The sequence below is a fragment of the Bactrocera latifrons genome, unplaced genomic scaffold, assembly GCF_001853355.1.
Source record: "Bactrocera latifrons isolate USDA-ARS-PBARC rearing strain unplaced genomic scaffold, ASM185335v1 scaffold_1230, whole genome shotgun sequence".
NCBI lineage: Eukaryota > Metazoa > Arthropoda > Insecta > Diptera > Tephritidae > Bactrocera > Bactrocera latifrons.
Window position 1 is genome coordinate 25,538 of NW_017534665.1, and position 15,145 is coordinate 40,682.

Genomic DNA, 15,145 nt, shown 5'->3' on the forward strand with positions numbered 1-15,145 from the left:
AGTAGTAAAGTAATCATTTTTTTTTTTAACTGAAGGATTTTTGGAAGTTCCGTCTATACGAGATATTAGTACTTGGTAGCATGGCCATGATTTTTAATAACAGCAATGTAACGCCTCTTCATAGAATCTACGAGACTCTGTTCTGCCATGCTTGCTGCGCTACGGTCCACAACTCATTGTTGTTTTTGGAATTGTCATTCCATACGGCTTTCTTAACATCTGCCCAAAGGTTTTCAATGGGGATTGAGGTCAGGGGATTGAGCTGGCCAATAATATACTGCATTATATCCACGAGTTTTTGTCGGTCCGTTATGCCAGTAATCTTGTGAATTGGGACTTCACAAAAAAATTGGGCCTGTAAGAAAAATACCCCAAACCATGAAATTTAAACCGCCAAGCTTCATAGTTTTTGTGCTGAATCTGGGGTCGTACTCTCTATTAGGGGAGCGTCTTAGATATTGACGGAACCCTTTACCGCCATATAGAATAACTTTCGGCACGTCTGTCCACAAGATGTTGCGCCATTTCACAATCGGCAAATTATCAATCGGTCCTTTGGCAAATTTAAGACAACTTGCTATATAATTTTTTTTAATAACGGTACTTATCGAGGACTGTGGACTTATAAATTATGTTCATGTAGAAGTCTTCTCATTGTATGAACACCGCAGGCCAGGTTTAGTTCATTCCGAATCTTCATAGCTGAGATTCTAGGTCGAATCTTGGCACATGTTACAACTATTTGTGTAAAATTCTCGGAAATAATCATATTGCGCCCCTTTTCTCGTCTTTTTTTTTAATAAATAATTGCATTGTGAGTCGTTGTGGCTTAACACCCTACAATTTTTTCCACTCCATTGTAGGATTTACCGTTGTTTATGACAGATTGAATACATTCTCGTTTTTCGTCACTGCAGTGCTTCCCGCGGCCCAAAAAAAAGTGCAAAGTCATATTTTTTTTATTGCTTTTTGCATTGAATAATTAATAAAAGATCTGGAAATTTACTTTTTGTTTGATAAAATAATTTTTTTTTATTAAAAAGTATCTGTTTGCAATCATCTCACCGTTCACTGCTCGTTCATAAAAACAGATATCCCAATAAAATTGGCTTTAAAAACGTAACGGTAAGTAATTCACACTTATTGTTGTATATAACGGGACCGTTATACTTCAGAGAATATAACTAAAATAATGATCGACGGCAATATAATAAAAGAAACAAAATTCACATTCGAAAAAAAAAAAAATTGACATGGTGTTACCATGTTGTTTTAAACGTTGAAATATAATATAATATATTGTGGCTCGTCCCACAAAAAACTTTAATCTTTTTGTGCGGTAGCGAATCAAAAAATTTGATCACAAATATATTTTTTGTAAAATATAAAATTAAAAAACAAAAAAAAATGTATGTTGATAAAATTTTAATTTATACTCTTTCGAAAATCTATTCAACTACATTGCTATAGTAATATTAATTTTGAACCAATATCTATTAGACAAAACTTTGAGCTAAAAGCTTCAAACTACATATATTCAAATTAATGCAATCCGATAAATCAAGAGAGGTTAAGCCAAAAACACCTCTATCATTAGAAATTCCGAAAATGGCTGATGAAGATAAACCACAAGGCACACCTGCAGAACCTACATGCTCAAAGCAGAGTATAAAAAAAAATGATCAAAAGATCAGACAATATCTAGATTTATCACTGAAAGCGATATTTTATAAGATATTGCACAAGACTTCAAGCTTCCCCTATTACTGACATCACAGAATCAGTTTTCAATATAAAACTATAAAGTGTGAACAATCTCTAGGCACGTCTTTTGGCAGCGTACGATACAGTACTACATACTAGTACTACATACCGACGACGCAGAACTCCCAGAAAACGCAAAAGCTTCGGCGACAGCCAATGCTCAGTATGAGTTAACAAAGGCAATGATAACTKAACAAATAAGTTTAGTTAGGCCGAGTAGTGGCTCTACCCCCTCCCAGGGTAGTTACAACACCAAAAGACCTAGATAAAGGCATGTATCTCAAAGTACCAGCTTGTGATACTGAAGTTTTTAATGGATGTATGACCAATGGCCGTCCTTCCTCCTTCCGGGATATGTTCACTGCCGTTTATATAAACCATCCTAAACTCTCACAAGCACAAAAATTATACCATCTAAGGTACAAAACAAAAGGGGAAGCAGGCAGTATCGTCAAGCCGTTCTCTTTAAATGACGAAAATTTTAAGCTGGCTTGGGAAGCACTGGTCGAAAGATACGAAAATGGAAGGGTTATGATAGAAAACCCAATAAAAACATTATTACATCTACCAAAAATTCAAAAGGAAACCAGCCAGGAATTTCAAAATTTATACTCGACAGTGACTAATTGCATATCACTGTTAAAAACACAAAATATCTCCACAGAATCGTGGGACCCTATCATAGTAACTATTTGTGCAGAAACTCTCCCTGATGCTGCGTTACTACGATGGGAACAATCACTTATGGAAAGCAAAAAAATGCCCACATGGGAATAAATGAAATCATTCCTTACTGCTCAATACGAGATAGCTGAGCGAATTGACAACAAAAATATAAATCTAAAAAGTCATCAAAAATGACTCAAGTAAACACTTGTTTAAACTTCAAGCCAGCAATAATATGCAATACAATAAACAATAAAACCAAACAGTCAAACCAAACCAATAAATGGCAATCATTATGTGAAATTTGTAAAGGAGGTCAGTCATAATATAAGATCTTGCGAGAAATTTAAAAAACTATCCGTTTCTGACAGGAACAATCTTGTCAGACAACATAAAATTTGCATCAACTGTCTGTCGYATGCTCATACGACAAAAGACGGTGAAAGCAAATTTAATTGTGTGTACTGTCAAYGAAGACATCACTCACTGCTTCATATTAYTAACTTTCGAAATATGAAGAAAAATCAATTTCAAAAAACTACGGGGTTAGTTGCTACAACTACATCAAGTAGACCTGAAATTTCAAATCCCGAAAAAAGGGAAGAACAACCATGTTGCTCTAAAGCAGCAAAAATTCAAGCGCTTCATTCAGAAAATGAAAGCAAAATTCTTTTACCCACTGTTATCACCATAGAACTTAAGGGTGATTTATTCAAACTAAGAGCACTAATAGATCAAGGCTCTCAAAGATTTTTTATATCATCAAAGGTTCAAAATCGGCTCAAATTGCCAATAAAACATTCAAATTTCCAAACTTCGGAAATGGGCGGAAGAATTATCCAAAATTCGAACAAAATATGCCCAATTACCATAGTATCTCCAGATGCGAATATTAGAATAGATGCACAAGCCATCGTTCTACCGCAACTTACAAATTTGCTTCCAAGCTATGAAGTGAATAAAATACACTGGGAAAAATGCTCACATCTCAAATTAGCAGATCGCAATTGTCATACCCCATCACAAATCGACATATAATTAGGAAGTGACTTCATACCTCAAATAATTCTTGAAGGTATAGAGAWAATCTCCAATAAATTGTTAGCCCAAAATACAATCTTTGGGTGGATTATAAGTGGCCAAGTCCATGAAAAAATCAATTCTTTCACCACACAGGTGGGAAAATGTCTCAAACGGATATTTTAAATAATCAACTTAAAAAATTCTGGGAAATTGAAGAACTACCAAAAATCACCCAACTTTCAGAAGAAGACCAGGCATGCGAATTAATTAATTGCCTATTACACATTACAACAGCTAATATAGGGGGTGAGAAATTCCAAGTCAGGGTGATGGTACTAGGTCAGTATAGTAAAACCCTCAAAGGGTTTGGCGTTCGTATGTGTCAGTTTTTTTTTATGACCTTTTAAATTTTTTCCTTATTTCCCATGGTTTTCCATCAGAACAAATTAATTTTTTCCAATCAGGCGTACTAAATGATCCAGATATACGAAAGCTAATTAAAAGTGACGCGTTCAACAATATTTTGATTGATATATATTGAATGCATGRCAGGCAATCAAAGAAGTAATAGAAGGCTTGTTGGGAAAGCAACTACTACGATGTTTCTGTCGCAAGGGTGTTAAGAGTATTCTCGGAAATTGTTTTTTTTTTTGTTCTTTGGTTTTTGGCAAAATGTTACAACTAAGCGAAAAAACATCAAGATGCAAACGCATACGTGGACGATATACTGTCAGGTAGCCATAGTATCCCATTAGAATCCCTATCGCAAGTGATCAAAGCATTAAATTCAGCAGGGTTCCTCTTAAAGAAGATTATATCAAATCACCCTGAAATAATATAAGACATTAAAAAGGAAGAATTATTAGATACAGATTTCATTAAATTTGAAACGGCCAGTACAACAAAAACCCTAGGGATTCAATGGAATGCGATACCATATCAATTCTCATATACAATTGAGTCAATATCTGCAATGTCCGCCCTAACCAAACTTCAAATACTTTCCTCTGTGGCAAAACTTTTCGATCAAGCAGGATGGCTTTCGCCAATAATGATTCAAGCAAAAATCCTCATTCAAGAATTGTGGCAGGATGGCACTGAATGGGAYGAACAGGTAAAACCTCTTCCTTTAACAAAGTGAGTACAATTTGCTAACAATTGCTAACATTAACACAGAATTACACGGTTCCTGTGATGGCTCTGAAAAAGCTTATTGTGCAACAATTTACGTACGCATACAGTACGATAACAAAATATCTGCACACCTCTTGGTAGCCAAAGCCAATGATGCATCTTTGAAGACACTCAGTCTGCCACGGCTTGAACTGAATGGTGCTCTTCTGTTAGCAAAATGAATTTCAATAGTTCAAACCCATCTGAAATTAACCGATCTTAAAACGTATCTTTGGTCAAACTCAGAAATAGTTTTAGCGTGGTTAGAAAAACCACCTATTGCTGGAAGACCTATGTATCTAACCGAATATCCTAAATTTTAGACTTGGTTGGCCCACCAGAATGGCAACATGTTGCAAGTGCAGATAACCCAGCTAATCTTGGGATAATAGGTTGCAAACAACTGCACCTCACCAGCATTACACTCTGGTGGAACGGTCCCACATGGCTAACAGAATCATAAGAATTCTGGCCAAGGTCTCCCGCTCGTAGTATAATACCGCCGGAAAGTCGGAAAATTGAAAATTTTCATATCACTCCAGAAAAGGATGATATTCTCCATCGATTTTCTTCATTTGCTAGAGCATTAAGAGTAGTCGCTTGCATGCATACATTCATTCAAAGACTTAAACAGAAAATGAAAGGAGCACCAAATGATCCTTGCGTACACCTAACGCATTCCGACTTGCAACATGCCAAGGTCAGTCTAATATTATATACACAAACTCGCTATTTTAGCAAAGAGAAATCAAAGTTGCTCGAAAAGCGACCTCTCGAAAAGGGAAACTCACTTCTCGTATTGAATCCATTCTTAGACTCTAAGGGATTAATAAGTGCAAATGGAAGATTCCCGAACTCCAGCCTTAGTCATAACGAACGACATCCCATCATTATTCCAGAGAAATCCCGTTTTACTTACCTATTTCTATCATATCTGCACCAGCTTACACTGCATGGTGAGCATCGCTTAATGCAACAAATGGTCCGTCAAGAATTTTATATATCGCGACTAAAGCCACAAATCAAAAGGACGATTTTCGTGTGTAAAACATGTACCATGTACAAACACAAAATGCGTACGCAGATCATGGCAGATTTGCCAGCTGAATGCTGCAACTATGCTCTACCCTTTACCATCACTTTGGTTGATTTTGCTGGACCTTTCCAGATAAAGGCCTCCATATTAAGGTCTTCTTCATTTAGAAAAGGGTATGTGGCTCTCTTTGTATGTTTTACGATCTTTGTTCAGATCTGATCAAGATTCTCCATCACGAATTCAGCCACAGATGGAAGGAAGACTATCTCAAAGATCTCCATAAGAGATATCGATGGAAAACGGCCCAGAAGGAAGCCAATGTAAGAGAATGCGTCATCATACAGGACGAATGCCTTCCCCTAACAGAATGGTGACAAGGCTGCATTGAAAAGGTTCATCGAGGATCAGATGGTCACATAAGAGTAGTCGATGTTCGAACACAAACCGGCATATTAACTCGACCCGTCACTGAACTGTGTTTTCTTCCAAACAGCGAAGAACAACTCCAACCAAAACCGCAAAATAACTCGCAAAAATAATCGAAAAAATAATAAATCAAATCCGCTGCTTCGAAATTAACCCGCTTTATAATCCGTATATAAAAATAGACTCAAACAAGCGCGTTGAAGAYCAACCAATTGTACATATACATACATATGTATAGATATGTAGCTACAACAACTACACTCTAACATTATAAATAAAATCAATTTAATGCAATTGTATATTCCCATAGAAATGGACGTAGAGGAGACCCGAACCATATACAACACCGTAAGGTCCGAAATCGCTACACCGAAATCGTCGGATCCACCCGTTGCCGCTCCAAAGACCAGGGTCATGCGACCACCGCCATCCGATCCGAAGAGAGAGAAGAGCAGCTATTGGAGCCACAGGGGCCTCCATGTTCCAGCCTGTGCCATCGCCCACTGCCCATCGCCCCTGAAACGATACACCAATTTTAAGAGCATGAAGCACTCTGAACCACAACTGGTTGCAAGAGCCCATGGGCATTGCATGACCTACCTGGCAGATGACCACGCCACCATAGGGTGCTGGGCCGACGACGCTTGTCAATATTGCCAAAGGCCGCATCACACTCTATTTTATCGATTTCCTCGCCGAACYAATCTGCCTGAACATCACACCAACACCCGTACCAGACCACGCAGCGATCCTATCCGGCGACGACGACGCACCTCACCTCACCATCACGTCACGTCACAACACCTCATCACACAACAGTTCACAGCATACACCAATACACACACACGCATCAAAAACAGTACTTAACACCGTTCATTATTACAACACAACAACCACACGATCATCAACGAGACGCCTCGAATAATCTACTATTCACCACCCAAACTATGAAAAGGGATAGATCCGAACTGGATCCTCTCTTTTTCGTTTCGTCCGTGAAGAAAGACGGTCGACCCGCAATTATTTATTTTTCCTAAAACCGCAACATCCGAATTTTTCTATTTATGTGTTCCCGCCAAAGTGACGTAGTGACGTGAGTCCCGTATTTCGCCGCAGTGTCAGTATGTGGAAACCAAAAAAATACAAACTAAATAAAAGTGTTATACAAAGAAAAAACAAAAAAACAAAAATAAAAACAAAAAAAAAATACATACATTCAGTAGTCAGTAGTAAGAAAGGAATACAAGCTACTATGGCCATCGCCTCCGATATAATAGTATAAAATTACAAAGTTTATATTTTATTATAATAATTACATTCTTTTAGAAAATTACATATATTAACAATGATTGCGAAAGATGGTGTATTTAATAATGTTTGATATTTACTAGAATTAAAGTGTTTTTGCCTAATACTCTAGTCTAGTGCTGGACAGATATTGAATATATGTTTCATGGATATGGATGGATGAATACATGTCCCATGTGTTGGGGCAGAATGGGCAGGATGGTGTAGGATTTCCGCCAAGAAGTTGTTGGTGAGTGATTTGCGTGTGCCCGATCCTTAATCGAGTGAAAATTGTTCCTTACTGCCTTGAGATGTTTTTAGGGTAGCGTACCTTTTCACGTAGTTTATTTACGATTGCGTATTTGTGTTTAAATTTCTTTCAGTCCGCAACTTTATTTTCATATATGTGTCTGCTTAACATTTTACTGAGGTCATTTTGGTCTTGCATCTCGTTAAGAAAATTGGGGGCAGATTCGAAGAAACTTGCAGCGTTGTCAGCATATTCGTTCCCAGGAATGCCAACGTGACCTGTCACCCAGAGAAGAGCTAGTTTTCTTTTATATTTAATGCAAATATCTCTAATTTTAGATATTACTATGGAATTATTTCGTATGTTGCGTATGGCGTTCAAGGAGGAGAAGCTGTCTGAGCAAATAAGGAATTTGCCTTTTTGTAAGATACCATATTTTAATGCAATATATATTCCAATTGCCTCGGCGGTAAATACGGACGGATATGATGGAAGGATTCCGCCAGTAAAAGTTGTCCCGTTAGCTGTGGTAACAGCATGGGCAGTATTAGTTAATTTGGACGCAAAAATTTGAAAATTTCTTTAAATTTTTTATACTTATAGACGTTGCTTACTTCTAAGAAGTTTTGTTGAAAAACTGTGTTACTGGTGGTGGATTTTTTGAAATTATGTAGAGATGTATTTATTGAAACATTACTCATTAGCCATTCAGGTTGAGTGAAATGAGCATTCGATTTTTTAAAGTTCATTATATTTGCATCGGTTATGGAATTTCTTAGAGTTTTCCAGCATTCAATTTTTTGTGTGCGAAGGTCTTCAAGCTCTTTATTCCAATAAATGGGGGAGGCTTTAGAAATATTTCTTATACTTTGGGGAATTGATTTGTTAGCTGCCGAGCGTATAGGTTTTGTAATAAAATAGGTTTATTGGTTTATATTGCCTGTCGGCGAGTATTTCATACTATTTAATATCTCTGCTTGAAATTTGTCCCACTTAGCTAAGTCTGTTTTAAATCGGTAGGAGGTGAGTGCATTTTGTAGGATGTAGGACATTAGCAATATTGATTGAAATTGGGAAGTGGTCTCTACCTTTAAGTTCGGAAAAAACACTCCATTCGATTCTCGGAGACAGTTCGGGAGAAGAAAAGGAGAGGTCTACATTGGTGAACGTTGAATGAGTTGAAAAGTGGGTGGGAGCGCCATTATTGAGTAATGACAGTTGGTGGTTTGTTATAAGGTTTTCAATTATCAAGCTCCTTGGATTTAATTTGGGAGAGCCCCAAAGTGGGTTCCAAGCGTTGAAGTCGCCAACCCATAGAAAAGGTTTGGTAAGCTGATGATATATACACCTTAGGTCGGATTCGTTAAGAATTTGCTGAGGGGTAATGTAAGTATTAATAGCACAAATTGGATGGCTAAGTTTTAATTTGATTGATATGGTAGACAATGTTGCAGTAATATTAAAAATGTCCTGAAGKATATGTCTTTTAACTAGTATACCAATTCCTTGTTTGTTAGTATGTATGTTGTTTAAATTAAAAAAGTAACCAGTGTATTGTTTGGGAAAGTATGTTTTTTGGATATTTGTTATTGAAATGTGAGTTTCCTGAATACATATCACATCTGTGCTCTTTTCTTTGATAAGTAATTGGAGCTCGTGGTAATTGTTCCAATATCCATTCATGTTCCACTGAATAATTTTTAATACCATTGATAAAAAATGAGCGGATAGCAGAACGTGAGAATATGTATTTATGTGAATAGTCGTTTATGAAGTGTTCCGTTATTCTAGCATTTCGTTTTCAGATGTGTTTTGTTCTTGGGTAGCGAGAACTTGAGAGAGAGTTTTGAGAGGTTGATAATATGATAATTGAGAGAAAGAGTATGGTGAGTTTGGTTGAAGAGGTGGATTTATATTATAGTTTGTTTCTTTTTCGTTTTGATCTGTGATTTGATATGAGATTTATTTTATTTGTTGGTGATAATAGTTGATGGAATGTTATTATTTCTTTTTATTGCTGTATCAGATTCTATTTTCGGGGAGTCTGGTATGTTGGCTTGTTTGCTAGGTGTGCTGGATATATGGGAAAGGTCTAAATTGCAAATGGTCAATKGGTTTGTGTTTTGTTTAAGTTTTCTTTTGTTGGCATTATTGTTGTTTCCGTAAATTGTGTTGGCGACGTTGATTCTATTGTTTGGTGTAACTAGGCTATAGCTTTTACTGGTTTTGCTTGTGTTTGTAGTGGATGCAATGTCAGCATATGAGCTATTGGAAGAGTTTGTTACGTTTGCTTGTTGTTTGTATATTTTTGTAGCTTCCCGCATTGACCACYTGTTCATAGTTTTGATTTTTTGAATTTCTTTAGCTTGTACAAATTTTGGACATTCCTTGGAGGAGGAGGGGGGTGCTTGGAAACAATTAGCGCAAAAAGTGCGATCACAGTCGGAAGGAGAATGAGGAAGGAGTGAAGAGTTTTCACAGAGAGGAGGGCGTTGGTATTTATTTTTTGTATGCCCAAGAATGCACCGCATGGAGAGGGGTATATATTGGCGAACTAATACTTTGAACTAGGCGATATCGATTTTATTGGGTAAATTATAARGATTAAAAGTGAGCAAGACCACTCCCGACGGTAATAATTTCCCATCTATATATTTTTTAAATTTATAAACTTCAACCACTACTTGGGAGGATAATTCTTTAATGATTATCTCCTCTGTAACATTGTTGAGAAAAGGAGCGTATACGGTACCTTTCACTTGATTGAGTAATGCGTGTAGCGTGGCTAATATAGGACAGACGCCTACCAATTGTTTTGCCCTTAGAAATTTTTCGGCTATTTTGTTATTCTTTACCAGAAGCAATAGTTTTCCATCACGAAGAGTGGATATGTTATGAACTTCACTGCTAATTTGTTTAATGGCATGGTGTTTGTGAAACATGGGTAGGATATAATAGGTCGGGAGAGATCAGTACCTTCAATCACAATTAATTTTGGGTCGTCTGCCTTATTTTCGGGAAGAAATGGGAAATCTTCTAATTGAACAGTTATGGGAGGTTTGCGTTTTTTTCTTTTAGGTCCCGCGTCAAGTATAGAGAAGCGATTCTCCCTGATAGTTGATGACCTCGGCGCCATCATACACGTGTAAAAGTTTATGTTTTTGAGGTTAGAATGCTAGAGAGCAATGTAAACACGACTAATGAAAGAACTAAAGCACTCGCGAGCGGTGAAAAATGAATTAAGTAGGCGATGAAATTAAGAAAAGCCCTGCGTAAGCGAAAAGCAAAAGACGTCTTTACGGCACGAGAGATAGTCGATGACTGTGAACAGAGAACGTATATTTATAGAGAAGGTCCAACAACGGACAGGCGTGTAAACTTTCAAAAGCTAACAAAATGCGATGAGGACGTTTCACCACAGCTAGCTAAGAAGGAGAAATCTTAACAATGGAGCGTGAAGAGAGCTGAGCATTCAATGAAAATCATGCTCAGAAATATACATTCGTACTGCAGACGTATGTTAGCATTTTGCATATAATTCTATACATTTACATGCAATTATATTAATTGATATTGAATATCATTTTGCGAGTTTTTGTGAATGCATGCAAAATTGATAACTTCATCATTAAATTATGATATTTTCAAAGTAACATTTGTAGTTAAAGTACAAATAAGAGCTACTCTTTAAATATTTCATATGTTTGATAATATATTATAAATTTACATATGAGTATGTAGATATGCTACATACATACATATATGACATACTGTCATAATATCGTAAACAACTTATTGTAATATATTACAATAATATTATATGTAAATTGCATTTCTTTTCAATTTTCATACGTATTTACATATCAGCACATAGTTACATACCTACATATKKAAGTACAATTCAAATTCAAATCGTGATATTATCATTTATCAGTAAAAAGTGTTCGCGCACTGCTGCTATATGTACATACATACATCCATATTCATAATTGTACGACATTGCCGGAAAATTAATGCATACACAAACCAACATACTTACATGCGTTCCCATGTAGATATGTATGTCGCACGCAAAAAGTACGAATATTGTTCTACAAACGTCTACAAGCGTCACAAGTCAATATGGCAGCCAATTCGTAGACAAACACACAACAACCATATTTTCATTCATGAACGAAAGCGCACTTTCAACAGGCAAACTTGCTTCATTCATAAAAACACCATTACATCTCCCAGAGCATGCCTTTGACAACAAGCGTCTTTTCTCGACGTCGACAAAAGCTAAAAATCATAAATTGAACAMTTTCTGATATTTCTATGAGAAGGAAAAAGCCACAACCCCGCAAATATAAGTATAGAATAAAATTGACAACATAGTTTATTTGTCGACATTCAAGTCRAGAAATCTGCCAAAGAAAATATTCAATATTCCTCTGATTTATGTGTACGGTGAATCCCGGTTAAGTAGTATTCCGCTTAAATGAAAATCATTTCTCTTAACTGCCCATATCTTGCTGCATATCACGTTTTTTTTTTGTTTTTGAAATGATCGACACATTGACTTTTTGAAAAAACTTGAGCTCCAGCCATTGGTTGCCCGTGAAACCAAGATTTCGCATGAAGTAATAAGTGTACACATTTTCATACAAAGTTGTGGGAAGACAAATTTACAAACATTATGCGTGTGGTTTTTTTTGTTTACATGCACACCTAATTACATACATATGTACGTGAATATGTGCGACCGCTCCGTCTTTTAACATGTTATCAAAACTTTTAAAGACCTGTAAATAAATATGTATGTACATATATGTATTATATATCTTATCAAACCTACATTAATTAAAGATTTATATAGGTAATAATGCATGTATGACCTTATATATAATATTTCCAAAGATGTTAAGGAATTCATCATGACATAGTTCAATTTGTACGTACATGCTTGTGTGCTTTGGTATAAAATATATAGAAAATATACATACATATGTATGTATGTATATAAATTATATGCAGTCGTTTGCGTATTGTAAATATACGAATTTGTAAGCATACATTTGTAAACATTGAAATTAACATATTTTTTCCCATTGGCTCTAACAACTACTCAGTTCTGCTATTGTCGTGCCCCTGATGTTAAGTGGTGAAACGCGCTTATAATTTTCTGTGGTGAAACGCACTCATCCCAAACAGTAAATATCCCAAAATTGAAATATCCCTAAATTTTTGATATCGTGAACCTTCTCTATAAATATACGTTCTCTGCTGTGAAATAAACTTAATAAATATTCTGTATTCAATATTTATTGTGCGATAGAAAGTGTTTTTTTATTTGGCATAATTATACTATTTCGAGTAAGTATACTAGTGTTACACGTTAACACTTTCTACAAAAACATACAAAAATATAGTGATTACAACAAAGGGAATAAAACAGTTAATTCTAAAAATTTATTTACTTTTTGTCTCGAATGTCTGCTGCGCTCCAGCTGACACTCACCCAAGTAAGATATGCAAATTTCTTTGCTTCGCTTTCAAAACACAATGAGATTAATTTTGCTTTGAAGTAGATAAAGTCCAGTACCCTCAGTGTTGAGACTTTAATGACTACACATGTATATCTGTTGAATGATAATAGGCTATTTAACTATCAAGTAATTATTGTTAACTKACATTCTCTCACTTTATTGTAAATGTCATCAACACACTTGTCCGCTGACAGACTCGTCGCAATGTCTTGACTTTTTGTGCCAATCATATCCATTAAGTTCTTCAATGCCTCCRCGTTGGTGAACTACAGGCAAACACTTGAAAATAAATATGTTCAGCAAGATTATACTTACAGTAGTTAATTGCTCGTCCTCAAATGCTGTACAAAAAGTTGGTCCATTTGTTGTTCAAAGTGGTCACCCWACATTTTTTAATATATTTTGTAACGAAGCTTTTTGTTGCCCCTGCTTCTTACAAGTATAAATTGCTGAGGTATACTCGCCGTGTCCAGGGTTCGTTACAATAWATTTGTAAATATTGGGGCTCTTCTGCGAATGGTATTTTATTCTATAATATAATATAATATAATCTCTATTATATAATTCAAGTTATAAAATTGTCTCCCCGTTGAAGTGTCGTCGCGCGAGGAAAGTGCTGTCCGGGTAACGGTTCATTGAGGCCCGTTAGGGCAATACCGTTTCCCGCTCTGCTGCGCTCCTGGGTACTAGACGACTGGCTGCTTTGTACCACTACGATTTCGCTAGGCTACTTCTGCCGGCGCTCGCGTAGGCTTCGCTGACGATATCCTACGGCGTGCGTRCACACTCCCGTGCTACGACGACCACGCTCGACTATTTCTGCCGGTGCTCGTGTAGGCTTCAATGACGGTGTCCTATGACGAATGCGGCCGGCTACCTCTGCCGGCGCTCCTGTATGCTTTGATCACTATGTCCTAGCCTATACGTTGACCCCCGCGTGCTACGACGACTACGCCTGGCTACTTCTGCGGCGCTCATATAGGCCTCAATGACGCTGTTCACGTTGACACTCGCGTGTTACTCTGGTGGTGTCCCGTTCAACCACCTTTGCCGCGTAAAGATACCGGCCACGGAAGACTGCGTAAGCGACCGCGATGTTAAAGGTTGAGTTGGTCAGAGGATAGGCTCACCCTTAACAGATGGCGTTCACAAGTCCCACAGTCCCGAGCTGACTCACTGACCATCGACCATCTAACTCCCCACCAAGCCTGTGCTGCGTGTTAACACATTCGCAAYATGTTGCGTTGGGWTGGCGTGTTTTGCTGGGATGGCGTATGTTGCTGGAAGTGGCGTKGTTTTACCGCTGCGTATGCATRCTTGTTGTTGTTTCGTCTGCTTGTCTGATTTCTCCGTCTCTGTGGTTATCCAGTTGTATTGCTTGCGTGGTGTGTTTTTACTGCTTTCGTGTTGTAGAAGTGGCGTGGTTTTCCCGTTGTGTTGTGAACAATAGGGTGAGCCTTTATGGGTTGTGTGGAATTGACTGTAAAAACTGTTCCTTATTTATATATGGCCATCAAATTAACAATTAGCATAATGGTTGCAAACATGGTGTTGTTGAATAGGGTGGGTCGATTCCGGACTTTTTTAGTGCGGAGAAGTTTCCTTAGTACTTCCTAATTCCAATGCAACTTTTTGTTTTGAGATCGGATTGCATCTTYAACCCCAACTCCGGCCTTGAAATTTCGGAAATTCGCCTAAAATCGTGAAATTGTCTACCTAGCGCCTGAAATACGCATCTCATGGCAAAATGTATAAACAAAAGTTATTTGTCACGTCATTTGCTACCGAAATGGTATACGTGATCATGGCCGTAGGACGAACCGTTCCCGAGATAYGAGCGAAAATGAGGCGCGCCACAGCGCAAGGTGCAAATCGGCCTGCGGCCACACTTCTTGACGTTGATATCAACGAGATTTATCACTCACATTCATTCACCTACGTAAAAGGACACGTTCGGATAGGTCTCCACACAAATATTTTTTCATCGAGTTC

The 15,145-nt window shown here is 37.2% G+C and overlaps 1 protein-coding gene across 1 annotated transcript in view; it reads left to right on the forward strand.

Moving 5' to 3' along the window:
* LOC108978526 overlaps positions 1 to 7,343 on the forward strand; it is a 14,159-nt gene extending 6,816 nt beyond the window's left edge. Inside the window, exon 2 of the mRNA XM_018948860.1 lies at positions 6,399 to 7,343. Within this exon, the coding sequence (XP_018804405.1) occupies positions 6,401 to 6,955 (555 nt within the window). The 5' untranslated portion in view covers positions 6,399 to 6,400 and the 3' untranslated portion in view covers positions 6,956 to 7,343. The remainder of the gene's footprint in view (positions 1 to 6,398) is intronic.
* Positions 7,344 to 15,145: the final 7,802 nt, after the last annotated feature.